A 23,516-nucleotide genomic window follows, 5' to 3' on the forward strand; every position below is an offset into this window, starting at 1 on the left:
CCCAGCCTGATCGATTCCACTGTCAGTGGCTGCTGCAGACCAGAGGTTTCCAAGCATCGCCTCGCTCCTCCAGCTCCGAGACCCTTGGAGGACCCCAACAGGCTCAACTGCAAAGGCAGGCAGGCAGGGGGGCTCTTCTTGGGGGCCAAAATTTCAGGGTGACCCTGACTGAAGTGGGCATCCAACTGCAAACAGCGTGCGCCCAAAGTGACTCCTTCTCTCCCGAGTGGATTTTTTTCTGGCGTTGTTTGGGGAGCTGGCAGATTCCCCCTTGATCAGGCACTCTGCAAACAGGCTTCAAAGTCCATGAAACATTTCATGCCTCGGTTTCCCTTCTACATTTACTGAAATTTCCTACCTTTTGAAAGAAAATACTTGGGTTGGGTTTGGCTGGATAAAAGTGACAAGGATGGAACGCTATGTTAGCCTGAGGAAAAGGCACCACCAGCTGATTCTGAACTAGCTCGGAATGAAGTGGGTTTCCCAGCTGATAGCCTCCTCCTCCTCCTCCTCCTCCTCCTCCTCCTCCTCCTCCTCCTCCTCCTTCATCTTACTGGTTTTATTTTTCCTTCCTGCTGCTCTCAGAGGCCCCACTTGCTCTGGGATGCTGCCTTGCCTTCATTTTCCTTCTTGGGCTTAAAAAGTGCAGCATTTTGATGATTTACAGTAATAACACAAAAACTGCAGCTGTGATCATGCGGTGTGTATGTGTGCGTGCATGTGTGTGTGTGTGTGTGTGTGTGTGTGTGTGTGTGTGTGTGCAGAGGCCAGGACCCTGACAATTCCTCCTCAAGGCTCCAGCCATCTGCGGCTTGGGGATCCCAAGCTTTTGGAGGTTCAGAGCCAGGATCCCATGACCCTACGTGGCCGGAGCAGAGCTGTGTCCACAGAAGCCTTACTCAAGGGACCTCAGCCATGGTCACTCTCAGGCCTGTTCCCTGGTGGTGCATTCAGCTGCCCTTGTGAGCCCGGCCTCCGCCACTCCACCTGTTCTTCAAAAAGGGGAAAAATAGAAGCACACGGGGGGGGGGGAGGAAGAGTCCCTTTTGTTGGAGGCTCTTCTGTGGGGAATAAAAGCAAGGCTGCCTTCTCTTTGGGGGAGCCTCTGCCCCCTCTGCAGCTGAAGAGGCTGTCAGGAGAGTAGGGGGCACCCCGGCCGGGGAGGGAGGGAGGCTGCGATGGATGCCTAGAAGCTACGAGAGACCAGTTCCCCCCAGGGAGACTCAAACATTGCTGATCCGCACACTCAGCGGAGTGCTTTCCCGCTCGGCTTTCTCCCGGAAGGATTCCTCCAGCTTCAGTTTCTCAGGGTCACCGAATCGCGCGGTTTCGTGGAGGCAGCACGGGGGGGCCACCTTGATCACTTGCTCAAACATGCTGAAGTCGGCCACATACTTCCCGCTGGCTGAGAGAGAGATGACCGGAGTAAACTCGTAGCCCCACAGGATCTCCTCGGGGAGGTAAGAGGTACGGACCTGGCAGGTGGCGCTGGTGGACTCGACAGTGCCACTGAGGATGACCACCAGCTCGAAGTCGCCTTCTCCTGTGCGCAGGGTCAGGTCCCGGAAGGGGCTGCGTTCATTCACCACGTGGTAGAAGGTGAGGGGCAAGATGAGGAAGGGGCTGTCGGAAGACGTATCCACTTGGAAGTCCACATTGACCTGGTTCAGCCGGACGTTCTCCCCTTCCTTGGTCAGGTAGGTCTGAAGGAGCTTCCCTGTGATTTGGCAGCCGATCAGGAGGCTCTTCCTCATGTTGGCCACCCGGATCATCAGGCAGGTCCTGCCGTCGTGCTGAGCCACCACGGCGTTCTGGCTGAACTTGATGGTCTCCGCCCTCTTTTTGGGCCGAGCGATCTTGGCCAGGAAGGTGCCGGTGATGAAGATTTCCATGATGGTGGTGAGGACCAGCTGGCTGATGAGCAGGACGATGGCCAGCGGGCATTCCTCGCTGATGTAGCGGAAGCCATAGCCGATGGTGGTCTGGGACTCCAGGGAGAAGAGGAAGGCCCCCGTCAGCGTGTGGACCTGCATGACGCACGGCGTGTGGTTGGCTGGAGGGTTGAACTCCAGCAGGTCCCCGTGCAGCAAGGCCACCAGGTACCAGACAACCCCGAAGAGGAACCAGGTGCCGGCAAAGGAGGCCGAGAAGAGGATCAGCTTGTAACGCCACTGCATGTCGATGAAGGTCGTCCAGAGGTCCTTCAGGTACAGGAAGCGCTTGTCTGCGATGTGCTCCATGCGCACATTACTTCGCCCGTCTTTGGTCATGACCCGCCTCTTCCGTAGCACCGGACCAATCAGGGGGTGGCTGTCGGTTTGGGTGGTCTGGCTGTAGTACACCTTGGTGGCCGAGGTCATCTGGGCAGTGGGAAAGAGAGGCAGGTAAGGGGTTGCTCACACCAGAGGGACACAGGGGGACAATCACATCTGCATTCAGGATAAACCACAAAAGAGCAGTAATATCTACACAACTTCTGTCCTGGGGCAGCAGAGAGAGCATGAAATGGCACTCCTGGCCAACCCACCCACCATTCTTCTACAGTTCTACAGTCTTCTGATTTCCCTGAGGGGCTCTTGACCCCCTTTCTTTCTATCACCCCACAGCCCCCTGGCTCACAGTCACATGGATTCCTAGCCCTTTCATTTTATTTAGCACACTGTTTGTGCTCCTGGGTTAGTTGCTGTTTGTTAGCCTGTGTGTCGCCCGTTGGCTGCTGAAGGAAACAGGATGCGATTGATCTTGAATCAGATCCAGGCCTGCCTTAGGTTCCCTAGGCGGAGACGCTGGTGTGGACGATCCCTGATTCAATCTCAGGATCAAATGGCCACATTAAAAGGAAGCTGGAAAGTAGGAGGTGAACTAGGGTGGCCCTCTTGCTAAACAAGGAAGGGAAGGGAAAAGGAGAGAGAGAAAGGAAGGAAGGAAGGAAGGAAGGAAGGAAGGAAGGAAGGAAGGAAGGAAGGAAGAAAGGAAGGAAGGATTCTTATAGGGGAGGTCTTTTTATCTGAAATGCAGTGGGGTGTCACAAAAATTCCCCCAGGGAGGTTACTTGGGTGCACGTTAAGCCAGGACCAAGGAAGAGCTGGGGGCCAAGGGACTTCCCTCCCTGCCTTGCTCTAAAGGCCTCCTGCCTTGTGGTCAAGCAAGGCCGATGAACCCCCTTCCTTCTCCGCTGGCTGAGATGACCAGTCTGCAGCTCTCCTCCTTCCTTCCCTGCATGTGAAGCCCAATGAATTGGGGGGGGGGACGACGACAAGGAAGCCAAGTCTCTCCCTCTCCCTCCCCCCCCTTCGCGCTCTCTCACACACACAGAGAATATGATGCCCATTGAGTGATTGTCCATTCTTCAAGCTCTTCCCCTCCCTCCCTTTTAATCCTGTTCCCAGCAAAGAGAAAACATCCTTCCAGTTGTTTGAAAGAGCCTTTGAACAACCAGTGAATGAATTGTCATCCTGGCCAGGGACCCTCACCCCAGCCCCACTGTTTCCATGGGAGGAAAGGAGGCATGGACCCCAATGTGCCTCTGCCTTTCCTGCAGCCACGGCCCAGAGACCCCCCCTGCCCCTTGGCCAGAGAGGGTGGGGGCTTCAGCAGCTATTATGTGCCTTGTGCTGCCCCACTTCTGAAAACGAAGATGTAGCTGTCCTCTCAGCAGGGAAGGGCCCCCCTCAGAGCTGCCCCCAAATGAAAAAAAAAAGTACAACTATGATGATATAAGTGAAATCAATAAAATAGAAAAGCAATTGAAAAGAAAGTATATATCAATAGAAAATCAGGGCTGCTCAGATACCAATAGGGAAAATATTGAATTGAAAATAAATACAACAATGGAGAGAGAATGGAAAGAGGAGTAGAGGGTAAGAAAGGAGGGGAGAAGGAGAGGGAGGAACAGAGGAAAGGGAAAAGGAGAGGAAGAAAGGGAGGAAAAAAGGAGTAGGAGAGAAGGTTAGAAAGGGGGGGAAGAAGGGAGAAGTGGGGGAAAGGAAGGGGAAAGAGAGAAGAGGAAGGAGAGGAGGAAAGAAGAAAGTAGAAAAGGGTAGAAGAGAAGAGGGAAGGGAAAGAGAGAAGAAGGAGAAGAAGGATTGTTGTAAAATAAGGGAGAAGAAATGGTAGAAGAGCAACCCCGAATATATTTAAATTTTTTCTTAGGATGAAGAATGAATTAATATGAAAGTGTAAAGAGTATATATATAATTAACAATGGATAAGAGACTGTACATTTACAATATGTTTATGAGAAATAAAAATTTTTTTCAAAGAGCTGCCCCCAAATGGAGGGTCAGCTGTTCCAAGAGGCCAGCTGGCCAGAGACGATGCCCAGGGCCAAGAGACCTTCCCTCACCTTGGCACCCAAAGCCCACCTTCGGGCCAAGGGAAACCTACATCCAGCCCCTCAGCCGGCTTCCTTTCATCGCTCTTCCTCTTGGCTTCCTTGCCAGCCTCCCCTTCCTCTGCCCGGCCTCCATCCAAGGCCACAGCTGTCTCCCTCCCTGTCAGGTCTTTTCCTCTGCTTGGTGGCACCTGAGGGTCCCTTCTTAAACTCTCAGGCAGAGGGGGAGGCAGTCAGGTTTGTTAGAAGCAGATTCCCTTCAGGTCTCCGGAAGAAGAAAGGTTGGGAGGGCAGCAGGGGGCGCTCTTCCAAAGCACCCCAATGTACTGCCCCACGGCTGGCTGCCTGACTTCTACGTGGTGGGGCAGAAGTGAAAGCCCTTGCACACACTACAGTCACATGTTGCATGCAGAGTCAGCTCTGCATGTGGGAACGAAGCCGGTTCTGGGTTCAAGTGAAGAGAGGGAGGCTGTTTTTCTCACAAAAAGGAGGGCTATTGTGGCAGTTGCACCACCAGCAAAGCCTGGAAGTTTTGCCAACCCAGAAAAACGTGTCATCCAGGCACACAACAATGTGTGTTGTGGGGATGTAGCCAAATTCTCTGACTGACAGGAGGGAGCTTGGCAAACTGCAATTGTGGTTCCAGGATCAAACCTGGCTTTGAAGTTTTCTCATGCTAAACATAGCATAAAGCATGGACGATCCTTGGGTGCATCTGGAGTCACAGCTTCAATCTGTGGACGTGGCAGCTTCCATGGTCTTCCTCTCCCCCCCAGCGCCCCCCCTTGAGTCCTAATCTCCCAGGCTTCCCAGAAGGACTCAGTGGGCATCTGAGCCTTTACAGAGGGTGCTATTTGCCAGATGCCAGACACCTGTTGAAATGCTGCCTTTCTTTTCTGCCTAAAACAGCTCCTTCTCACTTCTCCTCCCTGCCCCCCTGCCAATCTGGCCCCCAAATGGCCCAAAGTGGTCCCTCCAAAGGCCCCAGAAGTGGCTGCTGTTAATACCTCGGCGGCATTAAACATTAACTCCGTGTGCCTCGGCCTGCATTCATTAGGCCGGGAATGAGGTTGGCACAGTATGTAAAAGTTTACAGCCTGTTTTACAAGAAGAACATAATATATAACTATTTTTTCTCTAGAAAACCTGGCCAGGCCTTTATCTCCTGAAGATTGCCTTCTGCCTGGGATTCTGGCTGCCCCAGATCTGGGTTGCAAAATGAAGGGCCTGGAGCAGCCGGGATTGTCAGAGAGATGGATTCAGAAAAGGAGCTAAGAAACGGTGCCAGGCCTCCCTGGTTCAGCTCGGCCGAAATGGAGGGCTCCTTGGCCTCCTTCGTAAGACTTCAGGCGGCTTCCTCCCCCCTCCTCAATCTGGTTGCATCTGAGGAAGAGGAGGCCAATCGGGCACTCCTCCTGAAAGGGGCACACAGAAATGTATGCCTTCTGAAGGCTGGTGACCCAACGCTGCAGCTCCTTCCTTGCCTTCAGCAAACGTGGTTAAACTGTAAACTGGGGTGGCTTTAAAGGCTTGTGCTGCACAACATTTCTCCCTCCAGGGCAGCTGGGTGGCACTCAGAACAAGCAGCAGCTTGTTAAAACTTGTGTTTGGGCTTCGAGGGCTCTGGCCGGGGCAGAGGACACCCCCCCCCAGGAGCTGAAGTGGGGCAAGACAAGCCAACGTCCCTTGACCTCTTAGTCAAGGCTGGGCTGGACCATGTTCTGGAGGGGACTTGCATCCGAATGGCTCGCCCTTTGCTTCCCAGCCACTCTCGCAGCCATGCTGGCCCTGTGGAACTTTGGCAACCTATGCTCAGCTGCCCAGGAGGGGAGGGAAATGTGGGCCGAGGCTCCCCCACTGGACCTCTGCAGGCTGCAGATATTGGAAACCGCCAAGCTCAGTTGTCCAGGATCTGGCCAGGCTTGTGGGGAGGGGGAGGAGGTGTAGGGGGGAGTGAAAGCATTTGACTGTTTGGTAAGAAGAGCGGGCAAGACAGAAGCCCCATTGTCTGCCCCCCAGGAGAAGGCCTGAATGGAGCTTCCAAGAGACAAAAAGTGCTTTGAGAAGGCCAGCTCGTTAGTATGCGAGGGGGAGCCACGGCCTTCTCTCGCTTGGTTCCCCTTCCCCCCTCTCCTGGCCACCCCAATGGGCAGGAGTCCTGCCACCGGAGCTCCTCGGGCCGTGTTCATGGCACCCCCCTGGGATTCACCTGTTCTGACCCCCAGCTCACTGCCAGCACAGGGGGCACAGCTGGGCCCTTGCCGCCTGCAAATCTCTGCTTGCCAAGTGTGATTGTGGGGGGAGGGGGGCTTGGATTCCCCTCCTGCAGGAGGGCCAGGAAGAGCCAAGCTTGCAACATTTCTCTCTTTCTCTTCAGCTCAGCTCTGGACTCCGCTGGGCATCTCTGCTGCTCTCTTAGATTTGGGGGCTTCTGGGCTCGGGCCAACCGAGCCACGAGATCATTTCCACAATGCTTCCACAATGTTTAAATGATCTTAGTTTCCCCTCAAGTCAGGCAGGAAATCCACAAAAACAAAACCTAACCCCCACCCCAATAGCTTCACCTCATTTTAGTAGGAAAGAAAACACTCCCCAACATTTAGACTCAGATATAGGAAACCTAGAAACTCCTGGTCTTGGCATCCCTGCTCTGTCCGCCACAACCTCTGCCCTGGCAAAGTGAAATGAAATAATGAAGTTACTGGTAACTGCCTTGAGGCCACAAAATTTATCCAAGGAAAAGAACGTGGCCTCAGGACTCAACCTCGCCTCAGAATGCTGACAGGGAAAGAGGGAGAAATTTCAGGAGAGGAATGGGGGAAAGAGACCCTTTCTGGGAATGTGAAGTTTGGTGATCAGAAGAGAAGTGCAGACATTTAAGAAAGATCGGCAGGGCAGTGAGTGAGCGAATGTCTCTGACTGTGGCCCACCTGGAGGGTTTCTAGCTGGGAAGAGCAGGCCAGGAGGGTCACGGCATCGCTTAGGAAGGAGAGGGGGCCCGTCCGTCTGTCCGTGTGGAAGGAAAGACCTTCCAACTTCAGAGAGTTGCCTGGACTTCTTTGCCTGCCAACATCCTCTCTCTCCTGCCTTCTTCCAAGGTCTCTTTCTCTCTCCAATCACCACCTGTTTTCTTCAGCAGACACCTGTGCCACAGCCACCTGCATCTTCCAAAAAGGCTCCCCAAACCCAGACCAGCCCCAAAACGTCTCCTTTCGGCACCTGTGGAGGTTGTTTGGGCTCCTACTTTTGGGAAAGCCCAGCAGCGTGGGGAACACCTCTCTCCCCATCTATCCCCAGACAGAGAACCCGGGGCGGTAAGCTTCCCTTGGGTTTCCCACCTGGAACACCCCACATCCACGCACGTATGTTCTCCTCCGGGTCCATGCAACCATCTCCCTCAGGGAGGGGGACCCGAGAGCCTGGGAGGAGTGGACTTGCCGAAAGTAGAGAAAGGAAAGCCATTTGTCCCCCGGAGGAGAGTCAAGGCAGGCAGAGGTTGCTAAGGCAGTTGAATTCTGTGCTCTTCTGCGGGTTGTATCCATCCCCATCACCTGTGGAAACTCCAGAAGGGGCTCCTTAGCAAATCCTCCTCCTCTCGTCTGCTGCATCACCCCATCAGATATGCCAGCAAGCGGGGCCTTGACCGAGGGGGGGACTTTGAACCCTCCCACATCCTCCTGCCCAAGTCCAAGATGGGACTGCCTTACCTTGAGCTTGGCGAAGGCTTGGACTGCAAACTGGGGGACCGTCACCTGGAGAGGACCTTCACTCACTGCCCGCCTGGTCAGGAAGGCGTCCGCTCCCCTGTTCTCCAACCTGCCCACAGGCGGATCCTTCTCCCACAGGGCTGGAGAGGCAGAGGCTGCAAGGCTGCGCAGACCGTGAGGATGAGCGGTGAGGCGCGTCCACCATCAAATCAGCATTGCCCCGGCTCTGCACGGCTGAGCCTCCCCCATGGATTTTATGCCTCCTTCTTTTCCCCCTTTCGGCGGCTGACAAAAGTTTGTCCAACTTCAAGTGAATGAAAGGATTTTTTTTTTTAAAGGAGGGGGCAGCGAGGGAAGCGACTGACGTCCTTAGCCGGCCTATCAGACGAGAGCCTTGCCAGGAATTGTGGAGAATGGAGAAGCAGGAAGAGGAAAAGGAGTGGGGGGAAGGGGAGAGTGCAAAAGAAAGGAAAAAAGGGACAGAAAGAGAAAGAAAGGAGAGAGGACTTGGCCAGGGACTAGAGGGGAGGGGAGGAGGGGGCCCCCACTGGAGAAGCCAGGGGGTTAAAGTTTTAGTAGAAAGTTAATGAGCTGGAAATCACAGCTCTCCATCCATGCTAAGGGTCACAAGGCAAGGCGGGCAGAGGCGGGGCAGTGGCCAGGCAGGGCAACAGGAGGAAGGGAGCAGCAGAACAGGCAGAGAGACCCAAAGGTTTCAAAAGCCACTCGCCTTCTGCCTGCAGGGGACGTTCATCTCTGTTCAGGCGTCCTTGCTGGGGATGACACAGGGCAGACAGCCGCCTCACAGGATGGGTATATATATATATTTGCTTCTCCTCCATGCTCCGCCACTCCACCTTCAGTGGGGAGAGAAGCTGAACTTGCCTGGTAGCGCAGTCCCTGCATGCAGCCCCTGCCCCAGATGAAGCCCCTCACAAGCCAGAGTGAGCAGAAGCGTCAGAGAAGGCCCCCTGTCAGTGATTTTAGTGACTGGACTCGGATTCTACAGGAAGGAGTCTGGTGTTCCTCTGGGACCCATATTCAGGGCTCACAAGTTGCCTAGTCTGGAGTAGAGGGACCCCCTGTGGGCCACTGCCCTGACCGGAGGCTGCAGATTGCAGCAGCTGGAAGCCCTTCCAGGCCCTCAGCAGGTTCCTGCGCCCTCTGCCTGTCAAGCAGGGAACTGCTGGGGTGAGAAGGCAAGGCAGGCCCTGCGCCTGGCCTTTTCCAGGGTGAACCTCCGTGTTTTCAAGTGCTCCGTTTCTTTTTCTTGTTCTAGAAAATGAAGGTCATGAACCTTGACCCCGGTTCCTTTCTTCAGATCTTTCTTCAGGCAAAACCCTCCCCCTTTCAAAATTCTCTCGCTTCTAAGCTAAATCCACTTTGTTTCCTCTTTGTTTTCAGATTATGCTGGTACCGTTGGAAAAAAAATGCCAAGCAGGAAACGGGCCTCTTGGTTCTGCATAGCAGAAGCCGAGCAGGCCCCATTGAGCAGAAACCCTTTGAGTGGGTCTGTGTTCCCAGGGACCACCAAGCCAGTTCCACTAACGCACCAAATAAAAAGCTGAGCCAGAAGCTCGGCTTCAGGGGTGGGGATGCGGTTGGGGGGTTCTTGACATGTTTTTTCATGTGATATATTTGCTGTTATTATCGATATCCCTTGCCATCTTCTCCCACGGGTTCTGCCCACCTTGCAACTGGCCGCTAAGCAGTTCGATCGGTATATTCCTTTGCCTAACAGGCACAGCTGGCCTCATCTGTCTCCCTCCCTCCCTTGCTCTGCACAGCGCCAGAGACCCTTTGGGTGTTGGGGGAGAATCCGGAGCCTTTTCTGCCTTTGTCATAGGAAACATTTTAAGGAAAGGCAGCACAGGATGCTGGGTGTGGCCATTGCACTGTGTCTCCTGAACACCTCTGTGGACAGGAGCCAAATACTGTACTTCCAAATTGGGGTTTGGGAAGCAAAAGGAGGGCAAGTGTCATTCCTTTTTCCTGAATGCTTTCTCCACTTTCATCCATGGGATTTACCGGTGCTCTCCTACCCAAGCCTTAACCAGATCCAACTCCACTACGTTTTTTCAGGATCAGCCCAGGCTGACTAGGAGCTGTGGGGCAGTGCTGAGTTGGTGTCCTCTTCAGCAAGGAAGATTCTTCCCCTCCCCACCCCCCCACCCCCAGATCTCCTGCCTGAGCTGAGGGTGGGTGAGAGAAGGCTGCAGTTTCTGAGACACCTCTGGATACTTCTGGAACTTGGTATCTCACCTCCCCAGATCAAAAAACAAAAAACAACAACAACAACAAAAAACCAACAACCCCATAAAAAGCCATGGAAGGTGAATCAGCTGCCTTTCTGCTTCTTTTAAGAGATGCCTGTTTTTTTTTCCTTGTCTTGCATGGCTGGCAGGAGGATATGCCAGCTGCTGATTATGTCAGTTGTAGTTCACCAGCCCCGCAGGGACCTCCACTGGGAAGCCTGGGCCTGGAGATGTATTGTACCTGAGGCCATCAATTGCCAGCAAGGACCCTGCTCCCCTCCGTTGCCTGCTGGTCGAGGGATCTGTGCGCCCAGGTTTTCATGCGCATCCCCGTGCAATTCAGCATCCCAGCCAGAGGACGTCCAGAGCAGTTGCCTTGGTGACGGTAGGGAAGAAAGGGCGCCTGGGAAGGGGGTAGATGACACACATCGGGAGGGAGGGAGAGGAAGAGAGATCGGGCTCGGAGCTGAGCTAAATTTAGGAGGAAGCCGAGGAGGAGGAGGAGGAGCAGGAGGAGGAGGAGGAAGTGGGCCCGAGCGTCTGGGTCTGGGCTTCACCCCCCGGCCAGGGATGTCCTGCGGGCGGCGGACGAGATGAGTGTGCGAGGCGGAGCCGCTGCAATCGCCCAGTCCGGAGCGCGGAGCCGTTTCAGCACCACCAGGTGAGAACAGCTCCAGCCCATTGCTGGCGCGGTCGGGGAGGGGGAGGGGGGAGGCTGGGGTCCCTGGCGGCTCTGCCCGAGCTGGGGGCTTGCGTGTCAGTCCTTCCTGTTCCGGGGGCTTCTGAGGTCCCCCGATTCGATGGAGCCTTCTTTTCAGGAATCGGGGCAGAGCTGAGTTCTGGCGCCTTCTGGTGCGTCCTTCATTGGAATAGCAATTCCGTTGGATAGGCCGCCTTCGGTCAAATTTGGGGGAGGGGATTTGAATATAGGTGCGCTCTCCCGTATTATTAATCTAAAACGTGTGTTGGGCTTGTAAAACAGCCCTGTGCAGTAGGAAGAGGGAAAAAAATCAGCAGCTCTCTCTATGAACTTTACCAGGCATTCTTTTCCATATGAATGTCAACACAGTTATTACTCTTCATCTTATTTCCTAATAAAAACATCCTTAGGCTAAATAAATGATATTTCACACCAACTCAGGAGATGCTCAGCCTCCAGAGCCAGAGGGATTTGGAGCCTGCTAGGAGGCTGGAGGCAGGCCTGATTATTAATAGGCTGATTGCCTGCAGGCTCAGCTCAGCACAGGGGCCATCCTGTGGGTGCCCTGGCACAAGGGTTGAGTGTGTGGGACCGCTGTTGGCCAGTAGGATCCCCACCCAGGGCCTGTGTCCTCCAGAGGGAGAACAAAGTACCTCAGCTAACCTCTCTGCCTTCTCTTCTGGCACATGAGGGAATGGATGGGACCAGTAAGGCAGAAAAACCAGTGGGTTTGAGGTTGGGGGCCATGCAGAGCAGCCAAACTGCCCCCCCCCATGAAAACACAATTCTGCCCCCTTTTTCTGATAGAACATGTGGCATATGGAGGTCCATCACTCAGCAAGTTTACACCTGCAGCTGCCAACTCACTCCGTGCCCTCAGGGGAGAAAGGGGGAGATAAATAGGGCTTCATGAACGTTCCCCCCACCCAGTCCAGGAAAAATGGAAATGGATCTCACTAGGGCAGAGAACAGGCCCTTGTCATTATAGCAGCCAAGCAGATTCTCTTCTACGGTCCCTGAACTAGAGGAGAATCCTGAAACATTTTTCAGGCCACCCCTCTCCTTCCGACAGACAAACCCCAGCCCTGGAGTTCCTCTTAGCCTATCACAACAGGATTGTCCTCTTTCTTCTCTGTGGGTTTGCCCGATTTCCACTTTATACCCAAGAAGCTTGTCTGAAAGCAGGTGTCGATCGGCCCGTCCAGAACCTGCGACCCAGCAGAGTCTCTAGATAAACTGTATTCAAGGACGAGGGTGTGTTCCTGCCACACCCAGCCTTCTTTCTCTCTCTCCACCGGAATCTTTCAGACAGGCTCAAGGGTCACTCCCCACCCCCACCCCAAGGAAACAGCCTGGAGAATATTTACAGAGGAGGAGAACCTTTGCTCATTTAAATGGCGCAACATCAATCAGTTTCACAGTGTGGGCACGGTTTAAAAATAGCCCGCCTCTTAATTGGAGAAGGCCATCTGGGTAGTTTCTCGACTGCTGGAGGTGCCCTCCGCCTTCCCTTCTCCTACTTGCCTCGCAGGAAGTGTGGCGACAAGGGCTGACCCTGCAACAGAACAGCCTAGCCTAGCTCCTGAAAAACAACAGACTGAGCAAACATCCACCCTCCCCCCCACCCACCCTTAGGCCCTTAGACACTGGCAGGATTTGCTCCTTGCTCTGCCTCTGCTCTGGACCCCCAAACCATCTGCAGATTTTGAAATGCTCAGCAAAAATGCACGAAAGGGCTGTGTGCATGGGATGGGTGGGGTCTGTGCTCTGTTTGCTTGCAACTGTGCAAAGCCAACACGCATGGTCAGCTGATGAGTCCATGTTTTGCACAAACCCAGAGGGTGTGTTTCTGGCAAGGGCAAAGTTCACCCCACAGACACCCAGAAGCCTCCTGGGAACATGGTCCAATTCTCAAGCTCTGCTTCCCAAGTGGGCGCCCTCCAAAAGGGGTCACCACCACCCCTCTTTTCACACACACCACAACCAGTCCAGCCATGGGTTTTAACTTGATATCCGCTCCCCAAAGCAGCTTAGTAATGCTCAGTTTTGCCCCAGAGAAATTCTTCCTGTGGGCTTCCTCCGTGCTGCCCTCCTCACTCTGGGCTCCGGCTTGGCTTTCCTTGCAGATCTGGAGGCCGCCCGGCGCTACGATGGCCAAAGACAACCCGGCTTTCTCTGCCATCCCCAAGACCCCCGTCTCTGAGGGCAAAGCGCCCCTTCCCTCACAGCCGGTCAAGTCGGCGGCCTTGCGGCGCCTGGGCGAGGGCCCCGAGAAGGCCGAAAAGAAGCGTGGGCGCCAGCGCTACGTGGAGAAGGACGGCAAGTGCAACGTCCAGCACGGGAATGTGCGGGAGACCTACCGCTATCTGACCGACATCTTCACCACTCTGGTCGACCTGAAGTGGCGCTTCAGCCTGCTGGTCTTCATCCTGGCCTACGCGGTCACCTGGCTCTTCTTCGGCCTCATCTGGTGGTTCATCGCCTACTGCCGGGGCGACCTGGACCACCTGGGGGACGATGCCTGGACCCCCTGCGTCAACAACCTCAACGGCTTCGTCTCGGCCTTCCTCTTCTCCATCGAGACCGAGACCACCATCGGCTACGGGCACCGGGTCATCACCGACAAGTGCCCCGAGGGCATCGTGCTGCTCCTGCTGCAGGCCATCCTGGGCTCCATGGTGAACGCCTTCATGGTGGGCTGCATGTTCGTCAAGATCTCCCAGCCCAACAAGCGGGCGGAGACCCTGGTGTTTTCTTCCCACGCCGTCATCTCGCTGCGGGACGACCACCTCTGCCTCATGTTCCGGGTGGGGGATCTGCGCAACTCCCATATCGTGGAGGCCTCGATCCGGGCCAAGCTTATCAAGTCCAAGCAGACCCAGGAAGGGGAGTTCATCCCCCTCAACCAGACGGACATCAGCGTGGGCTTCGAGACGGGCGACGACCGCCTCTTCCTTGTCTCCCCGCTGATCATCAGCCACGAAATCAACGAGCAGAGCCCCTTCTGGGAGGTGTCCAAGGAGCAGCTGCGGAAGGATGAATTTGAGATCGTGGTGATCCTGGAAGGGATGGTGGAGGCCACAGGTAGGTGGGTGGGGGCTGCGGGGGGGAGTCTCTGGGCTCCAAAAGAGGCCAGGGATGCAGAAGCAGCTTTCTGAAGGGGGGGCAGGGAGGAGAGCTTCAGCACAGGCGTGCCCCCTTTTTCAAGCCAAGGCGTTTTGGCTTGGTTCCCCCACCCCCAGCCACTCCTAGCCATGTGCCTGTGGTTGTGTGTGTCCCATCTTGGCCCTCCATCAAGACGGCTTTGGAAAGAGCCCCCAGACTCGGATGGGTATCAAAAGAAGGGTCCTTCCCAATAGGTTCAGGAGAGCAGAATTAGGATTACACGGACATATTAGAAATGAATGTTTATGAACTGGAAGCTCGTCCTTGTCCTGCTCCCCCTACCCAAATGTCGATTTCCCTCCAGGGATGACGTGCCAAGCCCGGAGCTCCTACCTGGTGGACGAGGTCCTGTGGGGACATCGCTTCATGTCGGTCCTCAGCTTGGAGGATGGATTTTACGAGGTGGATTACAACAGCTTCCACCAGACCTTCGAGGTGCCCACACCCAGCTGCAGCGCCCGGGAGATGGCAGAAGCTGCAGCTCGCATGGACGCCCACCTCTACTGGTCCATCCCCAGCCGGCTGGATGAGAAGGTGGAGGAAGGGACAGAGAAGGGGGAGAAAGAGAGGAACGGGAACCTCACTGCCACCGAGAGTGAGTCCAAGGTCTAAGAGACCGCTGGACGGGCAGAGTGAGCCAGAAAGCCTGGGCTATGGCACAAGGCGCCCAGAGGGGGCAGGGGAGCCGTCTGGGCAAGTGAAGCCCTCTGGCCGGTTTGACCTTGGGGGTTAGCAGCACAGACCGTGCAAGAGAGACTCAACAGAGAGAAGCTGTTCCTGAAAGCGCCCGTGGGCAGGAAGCTGGCAACTGAAGCCATCAGGAGGCAACGTGGAACTGGAAACCATATCCAATGGGGGTCCAGACCCATTGCTAGGAAAGACGAGGCCTTTGGAGGGGAGCGGGGCTCCACAGATGCACCCTTGTGGTTTTCTCAGCACTGAGACTGAGGGGGCTTTGGCCCTTCCTGCTTCCAGGGCTTCCCAGCCAAGCCCCGAGCGCAGGTGGTCTCCCATGCAAGCCCGAGCCGGACCTGACCCTGCTTAGCTTCCTGAGCTCAAACGGGGGAAGAGACTCAGTGCAACAAAGGAGTAGCCTGGGGGGCAACTGGGGGACGACGAGGAAAGGTGTGAAGAGGTGGCTGCACAAACAAGGAGGCAGTGAAGACAATCGGTCAGGACCATGAATGCCCTGCCTGCTCTCCTTGCCCCCCCCACCCCGGGAGACCATGTGGTTTCCAAGCGGACACTTTTGCACAATGTAGGCAATGTTTTTTTTTAAAACACTGCACAGTTCGCTTTGGGCATGCCAAAGACCACGGAGACCCCAGGGGGATGTCGGGAGAAATGTGACCCCGCCCAAAGCCCTGGGGAGCGGCTGAAAATCTCCTTTGCCAGAGTTGGGGACGGGGGCCCCCAAAGAGACCATTTCGATTAGCGAGTTTTCTCCGCCCATCAGACCCCGCATGGCTGGCTGTTTCCCCCACAGGACAAGAAAAGGGGGGGAGGTTGATTTATGATATGGATTAAGAGGTATATCAACATTCCATATTTTGAAATAAACCTTACTAGATGAGTTGTGCAACCAAGGAATTGTGCGTCTGCATATATTTGCATATGAAACTCAAAAGCCCGAAGAGGGTCACCCAGAAGGTTTGAAGCCCAGAAAATGGACACAAGGGTGGCGTATTGAACATTTGTGGGCTCCCCTTGTATCAGGGGAGCCAATGAAACCTGGAATAGATTTTACTTTCAAATTGTTACCCACCATCCCACTCTCATTCCTAAGATCCCGAAGACCCTAAAGGGGCCTTTATTTATCCCTTTTTCTCTCCAAAGCAGCTGAGATAGTTGGCTTACCTCACCACCTTCCCCACAAGGCCCTATGGCAGATTGGGGAGAGGGGGAGAAATGCCTCCCCAGCGCATGGAATGAATGGGACTTGTCTCTTTTCCTCCCTTATGCTCAAAACTAGGCAGATCTTTTTGGAAACCGGTCTTCTTTGGCAAAGGAAGATGCTTTACAGGACAGTTTACGCTGGAAAACGGGGTGGGGGGGGGGTGGATTTCCTAAAAGCCAGTTAAGCATTTTGAGCAGCCTTTCACAGCTGCGGTTTTGCTGCCCTGCAGCGCCCCCTCTTGCTCCTGGCCAGGGAAGGGTAGTGCAGCTCCTCCAAGGGTCCCCAGAACAAGAGATCGGGCCAAAAAGCCATGATGGGGCCAAATTTGGGGAGACCCCCCCATGGCCCCAAAGCCCTTTTAAGGAAATTCTAGGCCTAGAGGGTTCAATCAACTCCCTCATACTTAGACGCCTCTGTGAGTAAATGGCAGCCCAGAATCCGCCTCACTTCCCCTTCAGAGGAACAGAGCTGCCCCTTCAGATACCGCTCGGCAGTTTTCTCCCAGTGCCCTCTTGATGCCCAGGAGCTCAACTCCCATAGTTCCCAGCCAGCCTGTTTCAAAGCTGCCTCCCTGCCCTATTCTGCCAGATCTTGTGGCTCCTGCATCTAGGCCTTCAGAAAACTTGACAGAAAACTTGGAAGTGAGTCTGCGGTTCACGTTTTTATTAAAACCCCATTTGGCCCCATGAACATTTATTTTCAAGTTTGAGAGCTTCTCCCCTCCCTGGGTTGGGAGGGCCTGGCTGGGCAGGTCTCACCCTCTTCCCTCTGAACTGGGTAGCGAAGGGCAAAAGGGCACGTACAGAAGACGCCTGTAGGATGCCAGGAGCCCAAAGCCACTCTCGCTGGACAGGCACTGAGCTGTGGGCACAGCCTGGCCTTTCCTGCTGGCAACGGAATTTGGACGGGGAGCCAAATAAGAGTCTCCCGCTTGCATGCACACACAACTCACACACAACACAAATGACTTCAAGATGACTTGCTTCCTTTGATGGCACCGCTGCTTTCCTAGAGAAGTCCAGAGGTGCCTGCTGGGATTGAGTGCTTGGGACGTTTGCAGAGAGGGGCAGAAACAAAGCACCCACCCACCCCGGCTGGAAACAACCCAGCTGGTGGACACAGAGCTGCTCTTCTTCAAAAGCCAAAAGATGTTGGCTGCTCTGCTCCGGCCCTTCTGCTGTGCGGCCTCCATGGTGCCCGGTTCCTCCGCTGGGTGCAGCCTGTTGCTATGGCATCTCCCTGTGCCCATCAGGGACTCCGGCAGCAACTTTGGCACCAGGAAACCAAGGCCAGGGGAGGGGGAGGCTCAGATCCTCAGGAGGCCAGGCGTGGGATGGAATGGTGCCCCTGATCCCTCAAGGGGTTCATCCGGCACAATCCGGGTGTTGGGAGATGGCCTTCAGGTGAGTCTCCAGGACGCTCCGCCAGAGTCCAAACGGATGGAGCCAGAAGACACGGCTGCCTTGTTGAGCAGGAAGCAGCCACCAATGTTGTTAAGCAGGGCAGCAGCAAGGTCTGCAGATGGAGGGGAGGGGGATGAAGGGAAGTCCATCTCCACTGGCCCTCAGGCAAAACGAAAACAGACACGGAGCGGAGAGATTTGGCTGAGAAGGAACCATCTTGGCGACTGGCAAGATTGCAACGCTATGCAGGAAACAACAGAAAGAAGAGACGGGTCAGTCAGATGGGCCTAAAATACCCACTGCCTCTTGGGATGTGGGTGGGGGGTGGGGAAGAACAGAGGAGTGGCAACTGGCTGAGGCTCTCCTAAATTTTGCCCCCAGAAAGCAGCCTCTGGCAACATCCCTGGAACTGTCTCCGGAAGCCACGGAAGGAGTTTAGCCCTTCGGGGGGGGGGGGGGGGGCTCCTTTTGACGCAACCCTCTTCTTGGGGCTGCCTGGTCAGCTGCCCCCTATGCTCGGCGGATGGCCCTGCCACGACTGATTGAGCCCCTCTTCTCACAACACCCCCCACTCCACACACACACACACACACACACACACACACACACACACACACACACACAAGGGAGACCTGCTCACCTCTGGGGTTCACCTCTTGCGCAGCCTGGCCATGAAGCAGCAGGTGACTGAGACCAGGATGGAGACCCCCAGGAGGAGGGCGCTGGAGATCCCGACCGCCAGAGGGACGAGGAGGGTGTCCATGGCTGAAGAAGCAAGGGAAGGAAGGAAGGAAGGGCATCAGCTCTTGGGAGCAAAGGCCGCCTCTTCATGCAGGGGAGGGGTCGAGAGGAAGCGGGGCCCAAAGCAAGGGAAGACTCGAGGCCGAAATGGCCCGGGCTCTACTCACCCAGCGGATACGGGTACACAGTGACCACATTGGACTTTACCGAAGCAGCCTGATACCAGCTGCGGTCGGGGAAGCGTACCCAGGCGGTCACAGCGCAATGGTAGCCCCCTTCATCGGTCGGCTGGACCGCATGCAGGCGCAACCGGTGGCTCTGCGGCCCCACTTTATCCACGCTCAGGACCCCTCCAGATGGCGGCTTCTCTAGCTGCGCCACCCCCTCACGGTCCACGGAAGCCAAGATGACCCCGAGAGGGGATGAATCCGGCTGTGGCAGCTCTGCCCACCAGCTGAGGGACAGGTGGACATCCTGAGCCGATTCCACGGAGACGTTGCACCGAACGTCAGCTGTGCTGCCACGGTAGAGGGTGGGCAAGGGCAGCCATGCAACGGCCCCCAGCACCACCGCTGTGGGGAGAAGGAGGCAGTCTGAGAAGGGGGCAGGAGCCCTTCCCACCTCCCACTGGTGCAAGAGCTCAGCATAGCATTCCTAAAAGGGGGGAGGTCATCGCTAAGAATTCCAGCTGGGAAGGAAAGAGGGGCTCCTTCCTCTAGAGGCAGATTTAAGAGAGTCATGGCATTAGTTATCATGCATGTCATTATGGGATAGTGGGCAGCGCTGACAAGACAAATGGACTGTGGGGAACGTTTCCATCTTCTGCTTCCCTTAATCAAAGCAGGTAAAGATCCCTTTTTTGCCACCCAATTTTTAAAATCACTGAAGAAGTCTCAAGAAATCCAAGAAACATGGAACAAAATGCAGAAGCCAAGATAAATTCATGGTAATTCAAGATAAATTCATGGTAAGTCAAATGCCCTTTGAGCCCAACCCTAAATTTGAGTGGTGAGTGAAGTGGGGGGTCTCTTTCTTGGCACAGAGTGCTCCTAAAATCCTTCTGGGGGCCCACAAGACCCAAACAGCAACAATGTCGAATGAGGGAAGAGCAGCCCATAGAGGCCTCTGGAATTTGGCAGGTTATTATGATGATCCGTCTCTCTTTTTTGATTGGATGGACTCAAATTATGGTTAATTACTGTGGAGTTATTTAAGTCTTCTGCCATGTTCCAGAGGCTCTACAGCCTCCGGGAAAATTTGATCTCTGTAGATCCCAGCCAAAGAGAAAACCAGAATGGCTCAACCACTGCATCAGATCCGGGACCTTTGCGCACCTCTTGGGAAATTAGTTTAGCTAGACCGGCAGTGAAAAGAGCCTTTAAAGGGACAGACAAGGACCTCGCTGGCCCTCACATGCCCCTGCCCCCAAAAGGCTACGGGGCCCAAGTTAGCTCGGTGGGGGAAGAGGAAGGGCTACCTTGGGACTTGACCTCCACGCTGATCACCTCGGAGCTCAGGGTGGCCAACGGATGCAACTCTGCACTTGGAGACCGCAAAAAGGCCTGAACCTCACAGCGGTACAAGCCCATGTCTGCCGGCTGGGCCGACTCGATCCGCAGCAGGAAAGCTCCCAGAGGGGAGGCCAGCTTCTGCAGAGAGACGTGCCTCGTGCCCACGTTGGGGTTGGCATAGTTCTGGCCCAGGACAAGCCCACCACTGGCCTCCAGCCGGGCGACGAGATGCCCCTCCCCGGCAGCCTCCTTCCTCAGCTCCCAGCTGACTGCAAAGGCAACGTGGGGCAGGAGGAGGACGGGGGCTCCAGAAATGTTGCAGAAGAGCTCCAGGGAATCTCTGGGACTGAGCAAGGCTCTGGGGGGGCCGGCAGACACCAAGAACTGGTTCGCTGGAAGCAAAGCACAGGGAGAAAACGGGGTCACGGGCTCAGAGGTGGGGGACCACGGGCCCCTCCCTGTCCATGACGGTCCCACATGCGCCCCATCCCACTGATCAGCTCCCCATGGTACCCGCAGAGCAGGATGGCCTCAAGGCCCAACAGGCAGAAGGGAGGGAAGGGAGAGACGCTGGCAGGCTGGAAAAGCCTGGTGCCAATTCTGAGGTTGGAAGGCCAAGAGATTATGAGGGATGCCCAGCAGGGCCCCTTTAGGGAGACAAGAGTGCCCCCCTGGGAAATGAGGGCTCTGTGAGCCCCCCCCCAGGCTATAAAGGGGTGTTTGGGGCAGGAGCAAACCCACCTATGCTTTGAACGGAAACATCAGCCAGGGCTACCCGCTTCTCAGTGATCTGCTGCCAGCTGCCATCAGGATCCTGGATCCATTCCCCGGCAGCGCAGTGATAGGTCCCGGAGTCCTCTGGCCTGAGCCGGTCCAGCGCCATCTGGTATTTCCAGTCACCCAGCTTGACCAGGGAGAGCTCCCGGGCCAGGCGCCGTGGGGCAAAACGCCCGGCTGCCTCTAGGGCAAAGTCCCGCCGAAGCCCAATCACCTCATGCTGCAGCCGGGGACTGCTGGGCGCGGAGACGGTGAAGGAGGCCGAGAGGTGGGTGTGCAGCTGGGTCCCGGTGGACACGGAGCAGGTGAGCAGCAGGTCCTGGCTCTCCAGAAGCACCAACTGGGGAGGGGGAGCAGCCCTCCAGCCCCAGAGAGCGGGCTTTGCATCAGAGGGAGGGGCAACAGAGACAGAGAGCTGGTCGGGGATAACTGCGGGTGGGGGGGAGCAGAAGGAAAGGGATGCTGTCAGTTCTGCAGAGCCAGGGGTGGGAGCCCCTTCCCACCATCCCCCGGAAGGTGAGCCAGACCAGCAAGGGGTTCTCCTTCTTCCCAAACCTTGATTCCACCCAAGATGAACCTAGCAGCCAGTCCGCAGTCAGTTCCTGGGGGCTGGACCCTGCCCCACGCACCTTGGGGTTATAATGCCTCGGTGGTGCAGTGGACTAAAGTGCTGTTAAGTGCTAGCACTTAGCTGCCAGCTGCCTGCAATTAGTGCAAGTTCGAATCTCACCAGGCTCAAGCCTTCCATCCTTTTGAGGTAGGTAAATTGAGGACCCAGATTGTGGGGGCAACAAGCCAACTTTGTATAGAACAACACCGCTTGGGGGGGGCGAAAGCCCTAATAAGCAGGTATATACAAAAAAGTATGCAGGCTATTGCTATAATGCATTGTAAGCCGCCCTGAGTCTATGGAGAAGGGCGGCATATAAATTGGACAAACAAACAAACAAATAAATCATACCTCTGACCTCCACCTTAGCACTATAGGTGCCCTGGTATTTGGAATCCGTGGTAGGTGTGTAGCACTCGTAGACCCCTGTGTCCTCCATCCGAATTGCCCTGACACGCAGTTCCACAACATCGCCCCGAACGCGCAGGATGGAGACGTTGCCAGCCTGCACCCGGGTCCCAAAAACAGCGTAAGGGAAGTTGGGGTCTCGCGTGCTGACCATGCCAATGGAGATGTCAGGAGCCGACGGGCGATACAGAAACCACTCGAACTGTTGCAGAGAAAGACCCTCGAACTCAGAGACGTTGCAGGGAATGGTGAGGGTGGTGCCTTCCACGCGGTACAAGGGCCCCGGGGGCAGGTGGACCTTCCTGGCACCGCTGAGCTGGGCTGTGCGGGCAACGAGAGGCGGGTTAGCCAAGTAGCTCCATAGTTCCAAGTGACAGGCGAACAGAGCAAAGGAGGCCGAGTGCCTTGGCTGAGGAGGGGGCCCATCCCACCACGCTGGGGCTCTTCCAAGGGCCCAGCTGGAGTGGCAGGGGTAGGGCCTTTGCAAACTGCACATCAACCTGAAAAGAGCCCTAGAAATTCTTTGCAACCAGAGGCTGTCCCTAAAGGTAAAAAAGCTTCAGGAAAACCCTCTGGGCTACACTGCCTTTTGCAGGACTGCTGCTGCAAGGGGAGGTTCTACTAGAGACACCTTGGAAAATAACTGGGAAGCTCAGCCCACATCTGGCCAGCCATGCAACCCCTCCACACACACACAAGGCCAATCGAAAGAAAGGGACCTAATCCAGTGGTGAAATCCACATCCACATGCCGGTTCTCTGAACTACTCAAAATTTCCGCTACAGGCTCTCCAGAACCTGTCAGAACCTGCTGGATTTCACCCCTGGCCTAATCCCCTGACAGCCTCATTAAGCGCAAGGAGCCTGGAGCTGGTGAGAACAGCAGGTGCAAAGGGCCTGCCCTTCCCTGGAGCTGCCACCCTCCCCTGGCAACTGGGCAAGCACTGGCACACTCCCCTGCCTTCCGCACGAGGGACGTGGCTTATTTACTAGGTTTGCACGCAGCCTTCTCGGGCCAAGACCCAGCCTGGCTCCTCACTCGCCTGCTCAGCGTGCAGGGAAGTAGAGTCGGGCACAGTCGGGGGGCTGCAGAGGACCCGGGGCGGAGTCGCGGCGTGTGCATGGCCAGACTCCTGCGCTGTAGCGGGGAGGCCCGTGGGAGGACCTGGCTCAGCCCTCAAAAGCACCGCATCTCAGCCGGCGCGGGGCCGCAGGAGAGCGAGCCGAGGCCGCCTTCCGTCTCCCGCCTTGCAGGGCCCGCCCTTCCCGCCGCGGCCAACGCCAAGCACGCGCCCGCCCGCCGCAGGACCCACCCGCGCCCCCACCGGCCCTTCCACGCACCGGCCACCGGCAGGAGGAGAAAGCAGAGGACGAGGCGGCGGCGGCGGCGGCTCAGAGCCCGCGCGGGACCATCCATGGCTGGCCGGGGAGGCGGCGGGATGCGAGCCGCGCGCGCAACGGTTCTGGCCTTAGCCCGGCGGGCCCAGGAGGCGCGGGGCTCGGCTGACTAGCCACGCCTCCGCCTCCGCCTCCGCCGCGCGCCCGCAGCGAAGAGCGGGGCCGCGCGCGCCCCAAGGAAGCCGTCCCGGGAGCCTGGCGGTCTGTGCATGCCCAGGAACCGCGCGCCCTCCCTCCCTCGGGGCAAACGGCCAAAGCGGACGGCGGCATGTGGGGGCGGGGGACGGACCGGAGCTCCGCGGGATGCCCGGTTCGGGGGAGCCTTCTGAACGGTGCAACGGGTCCCGCGGCCAACAGGGGGCGCCAAACGCCACCGCAAAGGCAGCGGATCTCCTGCAGGAACGAGGGACCCCCGCCAACACACTCAGAAATCCAGGGGGACCCTAAATATATCAAAGCGGGTGGCGGCCGAAGGAGGGACGAAAGTCGGAAGGGACTCCGGTCCTTGGCGCCCTCAAAGTACTGTGTGGATTGTAACACGAAGTGTTGTCCGGGAACATCGCCTGTGGAACTCATGGCCTCAAAGTGTGAATGTGGCCACCAGCTGAGCAG

The 23,516-nt window shown here is 56.2% G+C and overlaps 3 protein-coding genes across 3 annotated transcripts; 1 reads left to right on the top strand and 2 right to left on the bottom strand.

Annotated features, from left to right (window-relative positions):
• Positions 1 to 1,134: 1,134 nt before the first annotated feature.
• On the bottom strand, positions 1,135 to 7,620 carry KCNJ10 (potassium inwardly rectifying channel subfamily J member 10). Its single transcript, XM_070951560.1, is given in 2 exon segments — positions 1,135 to 2,360; positions 7,264 to 7,620. Coding segments are annotated over 2 exon segments (1,494 nt in total). The 3' UTR covers positions 1,135 to 1,223.
• Positions 7,621 to 13,145: 5,525 nt separating this feature from the next.
• KCNJ9 (potassium inwardly rectifying channel subfamily J member 9) lies at positions 13,146 to 14,772 on the top strand. The gene is made up of 2 exons (XM_070951562.1): positions 13,146 to 14,079; positions 14,465 to 14,772. Exons 1-2 carry the CDS (start codon positions 13,146 to 13,148, stop codon positions 14,770 to 14,772), a joined length of 1,242 nt encoding a protein of 413 aa, XP_070807663.1.
• Positions 14,773 to 16,705: 1,933 nt separating this feature from the next.
• On the bottom strand, positions 16,706 to 23,130 carry IGSF8 (immunoglobulin superfamily member 8). The gene is given in 9 exon segments (XM_070951559.1): positions 16,706 to 17,701; positions 18,101 to 18,225; positions 18,369 to 18,773; positions 19,679 to 20,104; positions 20,454 to 20,918; positions 21,451 to 21,828; positions 22,848 to 23,006; positions 23,009 to 23,081; positions 23,083 to 23,130. Coding segments are annotated over 8 exon segments (2,055 nt in total). The 5' UTR covers positions 23,116 to 23,130; the 3' UTR covers positions 16,706 to 17,701; positions 18,101 to 18,109.
• Between the last annotated feature and the right edge of the window lie 386 nt (positions 23,131 to 23,516).

The sequence above is a fragment of the Pituophis catenifer genome, unplaced genomic scaffold, assembly GCF_029215685.1.
Source record: "Pituophis catenifer annectens isolate HBS135680 unplaced genomic scaffold, rPitCat1.0.hap2 SCAF_10, whole genome shotgun sequence".
Lineage (NCBI taxonomy): Eukaryota > Metazoa > Chordata > Lepidosauria > Squamata > Colubridae > Pituophis > Pituophis catenifer.